The following is a 17,266-nucleotide window of genomic DNA, read 5'->3' on the forward strand; positions in this document are numbered from 1 at the left end:
TGTGCTGAAGATGAGCATGATGTGTGCAGTTCCAACAACTGCGATTTTAGTGCCACTGGCTGCCCGCAGTTGCCGCAGCGAAGATGGCAGTGTAACAGGCGTGCAAGAGCAAGTGGTAGAGTGCTGACATTGGCCTTTGTATCAACAAGGAAGTACAATTACGTGCACCTGTCATGATCAAATAGTCAGGGACCATCTGTCCACTGAAATGCTCCCTCGGTGCTGTTTTTTTGTGGTGTGCAAAGGTGTCTACTTGATGAAGAGCAGACTGTTGCACCTACGTTGGTCGCTGTAGTAGCTTGGGTAGGTGCAGGGTTGTCTGCAACACTGTGTATCCTGCCCAAACCAGGTGAGAAACCAGCAATAGTATTGTTGTGTATTGGGCTTGGAAGCAGGCAGTGCACTTGGTCAGTGCAGCCTTTGTTTGTTCTCAGAGTCAGGGCATTGGCCAGCTGGGTGGGGGACAGCCTCAGCTGTTGTGGTGGGTGACTGTTGCCCACAATGGCCATGAAAGGCACTTGGAGTGAGATAGGTGGTGGAGCCACAGCTTGATTCAGTTCAGTCCGGCCATGGTCAGACAGTCTGCGGCAGCACAGAATGTTGGGGTAGCTTGGCCAGAATTGTGCAAAATTTGTTTCTATGGAGGTGTGCTGGGCATTGACTGCAACAAAGCATTGTGGCTTGTTGATTAGAATGTGGTGTTATGATAGTGCCTGCTTCTGTCAGTGAGTCAAAGTTTATAAATTCCAGCAGTGCCTCTTCATTTGCAGGCATCGCTGTTTGGGTGTTCTCTAGCAGTTTTAAAAGCCAAAATGTCAATAGTGCACAATCAGGCAGGAGTGTTGGGACAATTACAACTTGCAGATGGCACCAGAGCAAAGATGGCATGCTGTTGCCCAGCGTAGTCTCATTGTTTACGAGATGTAGCTGCTGCTCAGGCATGCTTGTTAGTTGTTGTTGAGTTATGAACTTCTCGTTGTCCCAAGCAGTGCTAATGGCTGACATCAAACACTCACTGAAGGTGAACCACATGTTGTGGGAGAATGAATGCAGAACAATGGTAGCATCAGATGGTGGTGAATGGTATGGTGACCATCAGTGGTTGGACTGTTAGGTACCATCATGAGATGGGCAGCAGGAGAGGTGGGAGGCATGGGAGTATCGGTGTGCAAGGTGGACAGGAAATGTGGCTTAACATTTGGTGGTGCACGATGAGGTGGATCATGTCGCAGTACGGGTGGTGCCAGCATAACATGTTGATGTGCATAGAACTCAGGTGACTGAAGAATGGCTGTGTGGGTGAGCGAAAATCGAGGACCAATGTAGTAAGTACGACTTTTCCAGTGTCAGATGTTGAGACAGCAGAAAATGCATATTAGAGTGCTCTTGAGGTCCTGGCACCATAAAGAAGGAAGGCATAGTCCATTTATTATCCAACAGCACTGTCTATGTGCAGTTGTTCATGGCGCAGCTGACACAGGTGTGACACCACTCGAACAAGACAGTGGTATCTGACCCTCCGAGGCAATGTCATGTAAAATGCGTTCTCAGAGTCCATAATTGGTTTTGGTGCTGGTTGCAGGTGATGGAAATGCAAAGCACTGTGCTGGACAGAAGTGAAGTCGGTTGTGATGCCCAGTGTGGCTGGTGCAGCTGGGATATAAGGGACATCATAGTCTGTCTCATGGAATTCGCGTTTACTTGCAATTGTCAGAACAGGGCTTCAGAAATCAGTATGCATAGGTATTAAAAGGTGTTGTAAACCTTAATCCTGTGGTCTGTTGGCAGATGCATGACAAAACAGAACAATGGAATGGTATGGTGAGGGCCATTGTTGTTCAACCATAATGGTACTGTGGGAGCCATCGGTACGGTTAGGGGGATGAATGCGAGTGTTATAACGCTATAATCACTAGTAATGTTTTGTCCTACGCTAAAGTTGAAGGGGCTTAGATTGAAATTTGTTATGGAGGTGTGTGGCCATTGTTGACTGTGACTCTCTGCTGCACTTTCATTTGAAATATCAGGAATAGAGTCACTCAGTGTAAAATGTGAAATGTTTATCGAGAAGTCACTCAAGTATTTCAACACTACCTTGGCACAGTTTGCTGCTTGGCATCACCAGTGGTGCGAGATTGGTCAGATGATGTGGCAAACTATGAAGGCATCGTCTCTATGTTGTTCAGCACTATAGTATCATCCAAGCATTGACAGACATTTAGTGATATTTCACAGGCAAAGTACGTTGAATTCACAAGCACTTGTTGAGAGATGATGTCAGCATTGCCTAAGAAATGATGAGGTTGTACTGTTTCTAATGGCAGCATTCTTGACAGCATAATCAGTGCAGCAGATTTTTGACCTAACAGAAAAATCCTGGGGCAGTGCAGAAATTCGGGATCATCACTGTGGAAAATGGGGTTCCAGCAGTGTGACAGCAGATTAGTGACACAGCATGGAGATACAGTTTCCACACTATTTATTAGCCATCACACATATATAAAACAAATTTACATGTTAAAAGCATACAGAATGTACTAGCTGCTTCTCAGGGCACTGATCCTCCTTTACAGAGAAGAGGTGTTACGCCGCCATGTACTTTTGTTCCTCTTTCTTCCTCATGGCCAAGCAACTGTGTCACATAATAAAGTTCTGTATGGTTGCATTCATTTTTGTTCCAGGTTGCAGTGGGAGCTCAAGTGAAGAAAGTTAGCTGTGGAGTGGATCATACAGTTGCATTATGTCAGCCATATGTTTGATAAATATAAAGAGTTTGCAAATAGTATATGTAGACATAGATATAGTAAGGATATATCATTTTCATTTGTAATTTGAAATAAATAGTAGGAAAGTTCTGGTGAAATTTAAATATTAATACTTCATTTGAAATGAAATGTTCCAAATTTGCCTTTCTAAGTTTGCTAAATGAAAAGAGTTAAAACAAATAAAATTAATCCATTCACATACAGAAAAATAAGATCATTGATAAAGAAGATCAAGGAGGACATGATGATATGAAGCAAACCAATAAATAAGTGACATTTGATAATCTGAATAGAGATGATCTGAAAATCAAATTGCTTATTCATTTTGTTGTGAAATACAATTTAGCTAAAGAAATACTACAAATGTTTGAAACAAGAAAATGTATTTTTATGAAACTTGTTGACCTGTGGTTTTACTTCAGTTTCAATGTAAATCTGGCATATAATCCAGAACTTGACTTACAATTATGTAATAAAAATGTTATTGTACATAGTCAATTAAAATTTTGTTTAAGTGGCTGGGTGTTTTACAGATGACAGCTACAGGAAACTTGCTTGATGAGATCTGAAGCACTTTGGGTGTGCTAATTCTGTGTTGTGCATTTTGAACATTGTGTAAATAGATGTAGAAACTGGCCATTGTATTTAGCTTGATTTATGACACAGACAGATGTGTAAACCATGTCTGGAGAAAATTGTAACTGATTTCTGGACTGCAAAAATATGTTAATATTCACTAAAACCGTAATTTCACACATGTATGTGTCAGTTTCCTTGTGTGAATGTGTGTTTGTTTTCTATTTCTGAAGGAAGACTTTTTGTCCAAAATGTTAAATGTTTAGCATCTTTTCGTTATGCCTGTCTGCAACTCAATGCCTCCTCTGTGTGGTGAATATCAGTCTATTCTTTTCATATAATTGTTGTTATTTAATCCTGGACTTTGAATTATTACTACTACTACTACTACTACTACTACTACTACTAATACTAATAATAATAATAATAATAATAATATTTTAATTTGTGGTTGTCATCATCATATTTCTTTGTCTCGTTTTTTGGATTAGCTTTTTAAGTACTGCAAATATTCATGATGTAACTACATTTTTTCTTTCTACAATAAATCAGTAATACTAATCAACCAAGTTTTAATGTTTTATTAATTATTAAGTTACACATTTCCCTCTACTCACACACAACTGAAGACTATCCATTGCTGCTACTCAAGACTGACTGTAGTATGACGCAGCTGGCAGCTAAGCTGGTCTACTGATACATTTATACAACTTTTTTAACAGTTATGTGCATTTTACATAACATTACATCCGTAAGATAACGAATCTACATCTACATCCATACTCCACAAGCCACCTGACGGTGTGTGACGGAGGATACCTTGAGTACCTCTATCGGTTCTCCCTTCTATTCCAGTTTCATATTGTTCCTGGAGAGAAGGATTGTTGGTATGCTTCTGTGTGGGCTCTAATCTCTCTGATTTTATCCTCATGGTCTCTTCGCAAGATATACGCAGGAGGGAGCGATATACTGCTTCACTCCTTGGTGAAGGTATGTTCTTGACACTTCAATAAAAGCCCGTACCGAGCTACTGAGCGTCTTTCCTGCTCATCTCCGTAACGCTTTCGCGAATACTAAATGATCCTGTAATGAAGCGCACTGCTCTCTATTCGATCTTCTCTATCTCTTCTACATATCAACCCTATCTGGTACGGATCCCACACTGCTGAGCAGTATTCAAGCAGTGGACAAATAAGCATACTGTAACCTACTTCCTTTGTTTTCGGATTGCATTTCCTTAGGATTCTTCCTATGAATCTCAGCCTGGCATCTGCTTTACCGACTATTAAATTTATATGGTCATTCCATTTTAAATCACTTCTAATCCGTACTCCCAGATAATTTATGGAATTAACTGCTTCCAGTTGCTGACCTGCTATATTGTAAGCTAAATGATAAGGGATCTTTCTTTCTATGTATTCACAGCACATTACACTTGTCTACATTGAGATTCAATTGCCGTTTCCTGCACCATCTGTCAATTCACTGCAGATCCTCCTGCATTTCAGTACAATTTTCCATTGTTACAACCTCTCGATATACCACAGCATCATCCGCAAAAAGCCTCAGTGAACTTCCAATGTCATCCACAAGGTCATTTATGTATATTGTGAATAGTAACGGTCCTACGACACTCGCCTACGGCACACCTGAAATCACTCTTACTTCGGAAGACTTCTCTCCACTGAGAATGACATGCTGCATTCTGTTATCTAGGAACTCTTCAATCCAATCACACAATTGGTCTGATAGTCCATATGCTCTTACTTTGTTCATTAAACGACTGTGGGTAACCGTATCAAATGCCTTGCGGAAGTCAAGAAACACGGCATCTACCTGGGAACGCGTGTCTAAGGCCCTCTGAGTCTCGTGGACGAATAGCGCGAGGTGGGTTTCACACGATCGTCTTTTTCAAAACCCATGCTGATTCCTACAGAGTAGATTTCTAGTCTCCAGAAAAGTCATTATACTCGAACATAATACGTGTTCCAAAATTGTACAACTGATAGACACTAGAGATATAAGTCTATACTTCTGCACATCTGTTTGAGGTCCCTTCTTGAAAACGGGGATGACCTGTGCCCTTTTCCAATCCTTTGGAACACTATGCTCTTCTAGAGACCTACGGTACACCTCTGCAAGAAGGGGGGCAAGTTCCTTCGCGTACTCTGTGTAAAATCGAACTGGTATCCCATCAGGTCCAGTGGCCTTTCCTCTTTTGAGCGATTTTAATTGTTTCTCTGTCCCTCTGTCGTCTATTTTGATATCTACCATTTTGTCGTCTGTGCGACAATCTAGAGAAGGAACTACACTGCAGTCTTCCTCTGTGAAACAGCTTTGGAAAAAGACATTTAGTATTTCGGCCTTTAGCCTGTCATCCTCTGTTTCAGTTCCATTTTGGTCACAGAGTGTCTGGACATTTTGTTTTGATCCAACTACCGCTTTGACATGAGACCAAAGTATCTTAGGATTTTCTGCCAAGTCAGTACATAGAACTTTACTTTCGAATTCATTGAATGCCTCTCTCATAGCCCTCCTCACACTACATTTCACTTCGTGTCATTTTTGTTTGTCTGCAAGGCTTTGGCTATGTTTATGTTTGCTGTGAAGTTCCCTTTGCTTCCGCAGCAGTTTTCTAACTCGGTTGCTGTACCACGGTGGCTCTTTTCCATCTCTTACGATCTTGCTTGGCTCATACTCATCTAACACACATTGTACGATGGTTTTGAACTTTGTCCACTGATTCTCAACACTATCTATACTTGAGACAAAACTTTTGTGTTGAGCCATCAGGTACTCTGAAATCTGCTTTTTGTCACTTTTGCTAAACAGAAAAATCTTCCTATCTTTTGTAATATTTCTATTTACGGCTGAAATCATTGATGCAGTAACCGCTTTATGATTGCTAATTTCCTGTTCTGCCTTTACTGTTTAAATAGTTTGGGTCTGTTTGTCACCAGAAGGTCTAATATGTTATCGCCACGAGTCGGTTCTCTGCTTAACTGCTCAAGGTAGTTTTCAGATAAACCACTCCAAAAAATTTCACTGGATTCTTTGTCCCTACCACCCGTTATGAATGTTTGAGTCTCCCAGTCTATATCGGGCAAATTAAAATCTCCACCCAGAACTATAACATGGTGGGGAAATCTGCTCGAAATATTTTCCAAATTACGCTTCAGTTGCTCAGCCACAACAGCTGCTGAGCCAGGGGGCCTATAGAGACATCCAGTTACCATGTCTGAACCTGCTTTAACCATGACCTTCACCCAAATTATTTCACATTTAAGATCTCCATCAATTTCCTTTGATACTATCGCACTTCTTATCGCTATAAACACGCCTCCTCGTTCACTGTCCAGCCTGTCTCTGCACTATACATTCCAATCTGAGTTTCGAATTTCATTACTGTTTACATCTGGTTTCAGCCAACTTTCTGACCCTAATTCTATGTGCGCATTGTGACCGTTTATTAATGAGAGCAGTTCTGGAACCTTTCTATAGACGCTCCTGCAGTTTACTATTAGCAGATTATATTGTTATTCCCTGCTGCATTTTGACTACTCCTACCTTGCCGCGTCTCAGGAGGTGTCTTGTCGGGACTAGGGAGGGAATTCTCTAACCTAAAAAACCCATATGTGCATTCCACATGTACTCCGCTACCCTTGTAGCCGCTTCCTGCGTGTAGTGCACGCCTGACCTATTCACGGGGACCCTACATTTCTCCACCTGATAGTGGAGGTCGAGAAATTTGCACCCCAGATCTCCACTCGGCTCCAAACCAGAGGACCACGATCGGTTCTGGGAACGATACTATAAATAGTTAGCTCTGATTCCACCCCGCGAGCAAGGCTTTCCGCCTTCACCAACTCCGCCAACCGCCTGTATGAACTGAGTATGACCTCTGAACCCAGACGGCAGGAGTCATTGGTGCCTACATGAGCAATAATTTGCAGTCGGGTGCACCCAGTGCTCTCTATTGCCGCCAGCAGGGCCTCCTCCACATCTCGGATGAGACCCCCTGGCAAGCAGACAGAGTGAACACTGGCCTTCTTCCCCGACCTTTCCACTATTTCCCTAAGGGGTCCATCACCCGCCTAACGTTGGAGATCCCAATCACTAATAAACCCCTCCCCCCAAGTGCGTGCTCGGACCTTGCTGAAGGAGCAGCCACATGTCCACACACAGGCAGAGCGGGCGATGCCACACGGCCAGCCTCAACATTGACCCTCTGCCTCATGCGCCACGAATGCCGCTGAACCCGCCACTCCCCTTGGGGAGAGGGTGGCCCAACCACACCTGGTACCCGCGAAGATGTCTCGACAGCAGGGGCAGTGGGTGAAGCATGTAACACCTGGCGTGTACCATGCGACGCACCAGACTCCCCACTGCCGCTACACTCTGAGGCAGCAGCCTGAAGACGGCTGACCGCGGCCATCAACACGTTCAGCTGTTCGCAAACAGTGGCCAGTTCCTCCTGCGTCCGTACACAGCAGTCACAATCTTAAAATTTATGAGTTCACATTGTTATAGATATATTTTGACTAAGGCTGTCATCAAGGTGGATCCTTCAATAACACGTTATAAAATTCATGGAATATTAAAAATGATATTTTGATGTTATTGATCATACCACGATATTGCAATATATTGTAAAATATCCAAATAAAGAGTGTTATCTAAAAGCATCATTTTTATACTTTGATGTGAACTCATTTACCTTAAAAAGTTATCTTTGCATTAAAAATATCAAATTTCAGTTATACAAGTACAAATAATTTGTTAATTTTGTTGTCCCACCACAAAACCTATTAGCACATACAGTTCTTTTTACATGTAGTTTCACAAAATGTGATTGCAAAGTTGAAGAAATTTCCTTCATGAAATATAAAATATGTGATTTACAGTAGAGAAGGCATTGAGTGGAGACAGGTACAATTAACAATAGACTAAGCTGCTGGAAAATATCCTCCTTCATATATAGAAAATAGGTCTCTACACCCAAGAAACAGCAGCAATATGTGTGTGTGTGTGTGTGTGTGTGTGTGTGTGTGTGTGTGTGTGTGTGTGTGTGTGTGTGTGTTTTACTAAATCTGAAAAAGGGCTTTGTCAGATAGCTTAGATTACTTTTAAATGTGTCTATATGCTGCTTGAAACATGAGTAGAAAATTTCAAATTGTTGTTACTTCATCCAGGATTTTCAGTTGTTTAATTTACAGTGGATGAATTACTGTGGTTTTTAGAAACAATTTGTTCAGTCTTTGAAGCTAGTTTCATTGAGAACACAAATCACAATCAAACATCCCACTTGTTACCATTTTCTATATCTTTAGTCTGGAAGACACCTCACGATTTGGGGCATAGGATACTTTGAAAACTGCCATCACTTCCTTCCTTTCCTGTGCCAGTAGTGAGTGGTCTGTGGGAAGGATTCTTGATCAGGTTATTTGTGAGCTCAAATTTCTTTAATTTTACCTTCATGATCGTTTTGCAAGCTATTCATAAGAGGTAACAATGTATGGTTTGACTCTTGTAAGATGTACATTCTCAGAATTGTAACAGTAAACCACAGTATGGTGCAGAATACCTCTCTTGTTGTGCCTGCCACTGCAGTTAGCTGAGAATCTCCATAATGTTTTTGTATTAATTAAATGAATCTGTAACAAAATTTGGTGCCCTTCTTTGGATCTTCTCTAACATACCCATCTGATTCAGGCCCCAGTTGGATATCCAGGTTTTGGCTGAATAAGACGCAGTAAGAAACACAGTTATGAGAACCCAACAACTATTTATGTGGTCAAGGTGTGACAGCATAGCATAGACAGTTCCATACAGTTTCACAACAGATAAGAAAGTGTTGAAGTGTACAGACAAAAAGACTAGTGTTGAGTACATGCTGGCTGATGGGCACAGACTGCTGACAAGAGCCAATGCAAGGACATATCAAGAGCATTTTGCCGCTCTGGGGCCACTGGCTCTCGGCTGCAGGTGAGTGATGGATCAATCTTTATTGGGGTCTGAATCAGACAAATGGCATGCTTCTCAAACTGCACGATGCGTGCCATGGCAATGACAGCTAAGGTGTTGTAACATATGAGTAACACATTCCTCTTTCGATAGGGGGGGGGGGGGGGGGGGTCGGTGAGTGGAAGAGTGACCAGCTGCCCATTCTCCCACAAAGTGCTGATTGATGACACGTCCATAATATGTGAGGTGAATGTCTTGGATGTGCACAGTTTGAGGACTGTGAGCTGGGGCAGCAGAGAAGTGCCTGCTCCTTCCCTCTTTCCAGGACAGGCTGGTGCATGGCCTTGCCATCCCAGAGGCTGGGCCTGGCAACAGAAGTCCACACTAGGTGCCTTAGGCTGGGGAGCTGTGGTGTGTGGAGAGTTCCCCACATCAGTGCAGGAGGTATCATCATAATGGAAGGGCACCGGCATAGGTGCAGGAGGCGCTTGTAGAAGTCACCCCTGTCGGTGCTGGAGGTGCCTGTGTCGATGCAGGAGGTGCCCAGACCGAGGTAGGAGGCATCCACATAGGTGCTGGCAGAGGTGAGAGGCCACTCTTTTGCTCACATTGGTGCAGGAGGCAACTGGCGGCCCTCACATTTGTACAGAAGGCATTGAGAGGCCAAACTGCATCATCCGCATGTGGGCACAATGAATTGTGGTGCCAGTGGATCCCGTTCCAGAAGAAAAATGGTAAAAAGAGATTAGCCAAAAAACCAATTATGGAGAAGGCCTTTGACTGAAGAAATGTACGACAGTGCCACAAGAGTCGTGTCTACTGCAGTAGAGGGACAACATACAACATAAGGAAACATGGAGGGCATCAAACGACTAACAAAAAAATGCAGTAAGGATTCTCTCCCAAGATAGCATGGGTGCTGGCCATGGGAGAAAAAACAGTGCGTGGTGCTGAATGTAGATTGCAGCAGGGCCCATCCAAGAACAGGAAATAGCTGTCAATTGTAGCTTGCTAGACAGTGTTTGATGAGAGCCAACAGTATGGAGCCCAGCTATGCATATGTTTGAGAACTGAGGAGTGGAACAGTAGCTCTGGTGTCCAGATGAACTCTCTCATGTTGCATGATAAGAGAGGGGTAAAGATAGAAGTTCCATACGATGCTGTCATTGTTGTTATCAATGGAGTTGTCCATTGTGGCAATGTTTCCTTGTTTGGACTGCAACACAGCTTTGTCTTTGTCCAATGGGCTTGTCGCGATGTGTTCCGTGAACAGGGACAGCACCATACCACTCCCCTCTTCCAACCACCAACCCCTCCAGTCACTCTCCTTCAACTGGAGAGAGTGGAAAACAGCATTCAAGGACTGTATAATGCACACTGCAGTAGTGGTGGTTCAGGTGTAGTGATGTGAGGGTTACTCCTGAGGGTTTAATAATCTACTTTTGTTGTGATAAGGATTCTTTCCATGTATATCAGTCTGGTTTTTGTCTTATCTACAGTTATTTTTATATGGTTGATCCACTTTAAATCACTTTGTACACATACTTCCAGATGTTAAATGTATGTGACTGCTTACAGTGACTGTTTTGCAAAAGTGTAATCATACAGTTATGGGTCTTTTTACCTATTTATTCACAGTACATTACATTAGTTGAGTGCCTGCATCAAGTGTCAATCCACTGCAGGTCTTCCTGTATTTTGCTACAATTTTCTAAAGTTGTGTCATCTACATATACAAAAAGTCTCAGCAACATCATCCACTAAAAGCTTCTCGGAAATTCTGGTGTTATCCACTAGGTCATTTATATATACTGTGGACAATAATGGCCCAATAACACTCCCTTGAGGTAAACCCAAAGTTACATTATTTCTGAAGATATCTCTTTGTTAAGAATGACATATTTATCTGATATTCTGCAGGCACATATTTTGTTCTTTAGGCAACAGTGCAGAGGTATATTGAATGACTTGTGCATGTCAAGAAACAAATCATCACCATTGATACAGGTATCTACTGCTTTCTGGTTCTCATGAACGAACAGAGTGCACTGTGTTTCACGTAGTCATTGTCTGTGGAACCCATGTTGATTCTCACATAGGACACTTTAAGTCTCCAGAAATGACATAATAAATAAGCATAAATTATGTTCCAGAATTCTGCAACTTACCAACACCACCATTATAGGTCTTCCTGAAGACAGGAATGAACTTTGTTTTTTGGCAGTCATTAGGAATGCTTTACTCCTTCAGCAACCTACAATATCTGGCAAGCTAAAGTTTCCTCCTAATATTATAATATGACCAGGGAATTGATTCATAATTGTCTCCATATTTTTTCTGAAAAGTTCTATCATTCCTGATCACGAGGCAGGGTTTTAGAAATTACATTGTTTAACATGGGAAACTGCTATATAATTTATGCTTAATTGTATAACCAGTTTCAGTCACCAACATAATTTTCTCAATAGCACATGTTATATCATAAAACAAAAGTCAAAATGTAATATTTACAAGTAATTTTTTTGTTATGCAAATCTAGCTATGTGAAATATCAATTGCCCAACTGGAAATTGGTCTCTGACCGAAACCAGTCATAAAATTAAAAATAAACTATACAGCAGCTTCACATGTTAGATAACATCATTTCTAAGACTTATCAAAGCTGTCAATCACAATCACCAAAAGGTATTTTGTCTATGAGATACATGATACATAGTGTGATTTTTTTGCTTTCTTGATGGCTGGAAACACTGATGGTAGGGGGAAGGGGGGGGGGGGGGTTCTACTCCCAGAGCAAGCATCACAGGACCACAGTAGTGTATAAATTCACTTTGTAGTGTCCAGTTTCATGAAAGATGTCAGTAAGAAATCCCCCAAAATGCAAGCCATGTGCTGTGATCTGCATCCTACTCACGGAGGCTGTTAACACCTACCAAAATTTTTTTATGAATCAAAACAGTTTATGGCAAAGGTGTGATGAATAGAATGAGTGCGTTTAAGTGTTGTAGGGAGTTTAACACAGGCAGAATAAATGTTCATGATGAACAGAGAAGTGGAATATCCATTTTGACTGATACCAGGGAATTGATTCATAATTGTCTCCATATTTTCTCTGAAAAGTTCTATCATTCCTGACCCTGAGGCAGGGTTTTAGAAATTACATTGTTTAACATGTACAAAAAATTAAGGAAACAGTTCGTGAAGACTGCCGATTGACAGTCAATGAAATTTCTGCAGTGTTTCCACAAGTCTCCAGAACTCTCTTATAGAAGACACACACAGAAACACTGGGATACTGGGAACTGTGCACAAAATGGATCCCAAAATAGCTGACAGAGCAGCACAAGGAAAATAGGGTCAACAGCATCTGCGAGTCTCTTGGACAACTTGAATTGGAAAGTGAGGATTTCTGAGCTCTATTGTGACTGGAGATAAAGCATGGGTGTCGTATTACATTCCAGAGACAACAAGACAGTTGTCAAAATGGCATCACTCCAATTTTCCACCTGCCAACAAATTCAAAACCACAATTTTGGGCAAAAATAGTCATGGCCTCAGTGTTTTGAGACTGAAAAGACATCATTTTGGTCAACTTTATGCCTCAGGGGAGGGAGGGACGGTGACCATAAATACACAACAATACTATGAGACCCTTGAAAAGCTCAAAAGGAGTAGTTAAAACAAAAGGAGGGGAATGGTGGTGATAGGTGTTTGCTTGCTGCACGACAACATGGCCTTAACCACCAAGGTGTTCTGACTCATGTTGTTGTGATACTACCCTGACTTAGCACCTTCAGATTTTCATCTTTTCACCTCTCTGAAGACACACAAGTGGAATTAACTTTTCAACCAGTAAACAGGTGGAATATAGGTTCTGAAGTGGGGGAGGGCATAAAGAAGCTTGCCACGGCTCGCCACTGCATTGAACGGTATAGCAGTTGTGTGGAAAAATAGTCAACAAGTGTATCAACAACATCCTGTAATTCTTTTGAATTTTTTTTACTTTAAAAAGAAAAAAAAGAGTATAAAAATCTAGTGCACTTACTGTCTGAATGTGCCTCATATAAAAGCATCTGAACACCATGTCTCACCATCTTTAACATTTATCTTCATCCTAATTATTTCTAATTGATAATCTCTACAAATCTCATCAGCATGTTGTTTATGGCTATTAACTAACCTCCCCCACAAGTATTCAATCTGTCTTTATGGTACCCATTCCAAGACAGTTTAGAATTTTATCATTATAAACATCTGGTTTCAGCCACTTTTTGATTCTAATACTACTCTATGTGGACTTTATAACTGTTTATGAGTGAGGCTAATTCTGGACCTTTCGAGGGACACATTTGCAGTTAACTGTTTATTAAGATTGTCTTTCTCTGAACTACCATGAAACATGCTACTCTCTGTAATAAACGGGGCTGACAAACTTCCCTGTCTGAAATCAGAATATATTTTATTGCATGTATAGATAGGTTTTTTAATTCTAAAAAACCACTTGTAAACACCTCATAGTCCACTATCCTGGTATATGCTTCCTGCATGTTGTGCACATCTAGAGCATTTCCACCTGATTGCGGAGGACGAGAAATTTGCATCACGGAACCGTCTGACCCTTTGGTTTAAACTTTTTCTCATCTTCAAACCTGACAACCATGATTGGTTCTGGGAATAATGCTGCAAAATGCCAACTGTGCTTCCAATCCATGCACAAGCTAGCTGTAGGGAGGGTTCTCTCCTTCTTAAAGTGCTCTTTGTACTCAGTTAAGACTTCACATCCAACAGACGTTTCTCATGACTACCATTATGTAGTGACAGCTGTTGTTAGGCTAACAAACAGGGTTTATTATCCCAGTTACAAACTGGTCTAAGTTCCAATCAACAATAAGTTCAAATAACCAACTATTAACATGAACAGACTCTCCTTATGGTTCTCAGTCAAATTCGGTTCTGTTTGATACATAGATCTCCATAGTTGCTGAGTCTGACAAACAAGGAACTTTGCCATGGATGGATCCCCTTGGCGTGCTACACTGCTCTAAAGACTCTGAGCTCCTGCCTGCTCTGACATCATGAGTGTCCATCTGATGTCCCTGGAATATCTCCATCGTAAATCACCACATCAGTCTGGACATAACCTAATTTTATTTTACCTACAACTACACTCCTGGAAATGGAAAAAAGAACACATTGACACCGGTGTGTCAGACCCACCATACTTGCTCCAGACACTGCGAGAGGGCTGTACAAGCAATGATCATACGCACTCACAGCGGACACACCAGGAACCGCGGTGTTGGCCGTCGAATGGCGCTAGCTGCGCAGCATTTGTGTACCGCCACCGTCAGTGTCAGTGTCAGCCAGTTTGCCGTGGCATACGGAGCTCCATCGCAGTCTTTAACACTGGTAGCATGCCGCGACAGCGTGGACGTGAACCGTATGTGCAGTTGACAGACTTTGAGCGAGGGCGTATAGTGGGCATGATGGAGGCTGGGTGGACGTACCGCCGAATTGCTCAACACGTGGGGTATGAGGTCTCCACAGTACATCGATGTTGTCGCCAGTGGTCGGCGGAAGGTGCACGTGCCCGTCGACCTGGGACCGGACCGCAGCGATGCACGGATGCACGCCAAGACCGTAGGATCCTACGCAGTGACGTAGGGGACCGCACCGCCACTTCCCAGCAAATTAGGGACACTGTTGCTCCTGGGGTATCGGCGAGGACCATTCGCAACCGTCTCCATGAAGCTGGGCTACGGTCCTGCACACCGTTAGGCCGTCTTCCACTCACGCCCCAACTTCATGCAGCCCGCCTCCAGTGGTGTCGCTACGGGCGTGAATGGAGGGACGAATGGAGACATGTCGTCTTCAGCGATGAGAGTCGCTTCTGCCTTGGTGCCAATGATGGTCGTATGCGTGTTTGGCGCCGTGCAGGTGAGCGCCACAATCAGGACTGCATACGACCGAGGCACACAGGGCCAACACCCGGCATCATGGTGTGGGGAGCAATCTCCTACACTGGCCGTACACCTCTGGTGATCATCGAGGGGACACTGAATAGTGCACGGTACATCCAAACCGTCATTGAACCCATCGTTCTACCATTCCTAGAGCGGCAAGGGAACTTGCTGTTCCAACAGGACAATGCATGTCCGCATATATCCCGTGCCACCCAACGTGCTCTAGAAGGTGTAAGTCAACTACCATGGCCAGCAAGATCTCCGGATCTGTCCCCCATTGAGCATGTTTGAGACTGGATGAAGCGTCGTCTCACGCGGTCTGCACGTCCAGCACGAACGCTGGTCCAACTGAGGCACCAGGTGGAAATGGCATGGCAAGCCGTTCCACAGGACTACATCCAGCATCTCTACGATCGTCTCCAGGAGAGAATAGCAGCCTGCATTGCTGCGAAAGGTGGATATACACTGTACTAGTGCCGACATTGTGCATGCTCTGTTGCCTGTGTCTATGTGCCTGTGGTTCTGTCATTGTGATCATGTGATGTATCTGACCCCAGGAATGTGTCAATAAAGTTTCCCCTTCCTGGGACAATGAATTCACAGTGTTCTTATTTCAATTTCCAGGAGTGTATTATAACTTATACCTAGTCTTATGCAATTCAACTCTTGAGCCTTATATATATTTCTATGAACACCAACATATATGATCTCGCAATGTCAGTTAAGCATTAAAGGTGTAGATCACCAACTCCCACTGACCACCATGCAAATTTGCATCCTTACTTCTGGTGCCCCTCAAGGTTGCTTGATTGTGTCTACTTACAAGTATGTTGATAATAACTAAGAGTATCCTGTAACATACTTAATTATTGTTCATTTATTCACAACATACGCTTATTCTGTACATCTTCTCATCCCAATTAAATCTTACATTAATACTGAACTATCTGTTCATAAAATCACTCTTCATGTAGCCTAGCCACTGTAAGCACATTGCCCCCAGCCCCCCCAAGTCCCAACTGTTCATATACTAAGATCCTGGTTTTTAGACATACAGTTCTTTCATACTGTTCTCACTGTTCTAATACATACACATGTATTGTCAAACCTGTATCACAGATCAAGTGGGCACTTTTATTAACCACATTTGTCAACATTATTATTCTAATAAAAAATATTCTGTACATGAAGTTTGAAGTATGCCACACAGGCCTACATTTTCTTCCGGGTAGAAGTCAGGAGATACCATTCCTGATGTCCTGATCTAGGCTACATCTCCTTGTCCACTAAAGGTTCCTTCATGTACACCTTTTACTACCAATACTGTGTATCCTTAATCTAGTTGACTGGACACACAATGTAATCTTAAATAATATACCCCATTCATGCAAAAGGTAAACAAAGAAACCAATCTAGAAATTTTTTATTTTAAAAGAACAACCCACTGGACACTTAATAACTATTTTTCTTAGTAAACATTAATATTTAACTCTGCCTTACCAGTCAATAATAACTATTTTTCTTTGTAAACACTAAAACGTAATTCTCCCTTACCAAGCACCTCACAGGTTGATATCAATCATGACTTTCATAGTTGCCATCTCATTCAGCTTAGATTACAATTCATCACTTGAAAGCAATTTAATTTCCATAATTAATCTCTTCCCTCCTCATCATTGAGTAATCTCTCCCCTTTAATAGATATCATAACTTAATCTTGCCTAAAAATTGTTTCATTGAACCCCACTTTCCCTTAAATTTTAACATAACACAGTGAAGAATTTATTGCTCATTGACTACAAAAGGTTTAGAATCTTGTGTATTAACATCCCCTTTTCTTTCACTGTAATTAGCACGGTGAGCACAGTTGCTTTTGAGTGAGGCATCTGTCTTATTACATATGGCCCTCCATAGAGATGTTTGAAACTTGGGTGTTAGTTCTCCACTCTTTGAACATCTCTTAAGCTTTTTTATTAATACCAAGTCCCCTAGTTTGTA

The 17,266-nt window shown here is 42.1% G+C and overlaps 1 protein-coding gene across 1 annotated transcript in view; it reads left to right on the top strand.

Annotated features, from left to right (window-relative positions):
- The window catches only part of LOC126278230 (RCC1-like G exchanging factor-like protein), a 148,824-nt gene extending 139,818 nt beyond the window's left edge, over window positions 1–9,006 (top strand). The window contains exon 9 of the mRNA XM_049978213.1: window positions 2,682–9,006. Coding sequence (XP_049834170.1) covers window positions 2,682–2,759 — 78 coding nt within the window. The 3' untranslated portion in view covers window positions 2,760–9,006. The remainder of the gene's footprint in view (window positions 1–2,681) is intronic.
- Window positions 9,007–17,266: the final 8,260 nt, after the last annotated feature.

The sequence above is a fragment of the Schistocerca gregaria genome, chromosome 1, assembly GCF_023897955.1.
Source record: "Schistocerca gregaria isolate iqSchGreg1 chromosome 1, iqSchGreg1.2, whole genome shotgun sequence".
NCBI lineage: Eukaryota > Metazoa > Arthropoda > Insecta > Orthoptera > Acrididae > Schistocerca > Schistocerca gregaria.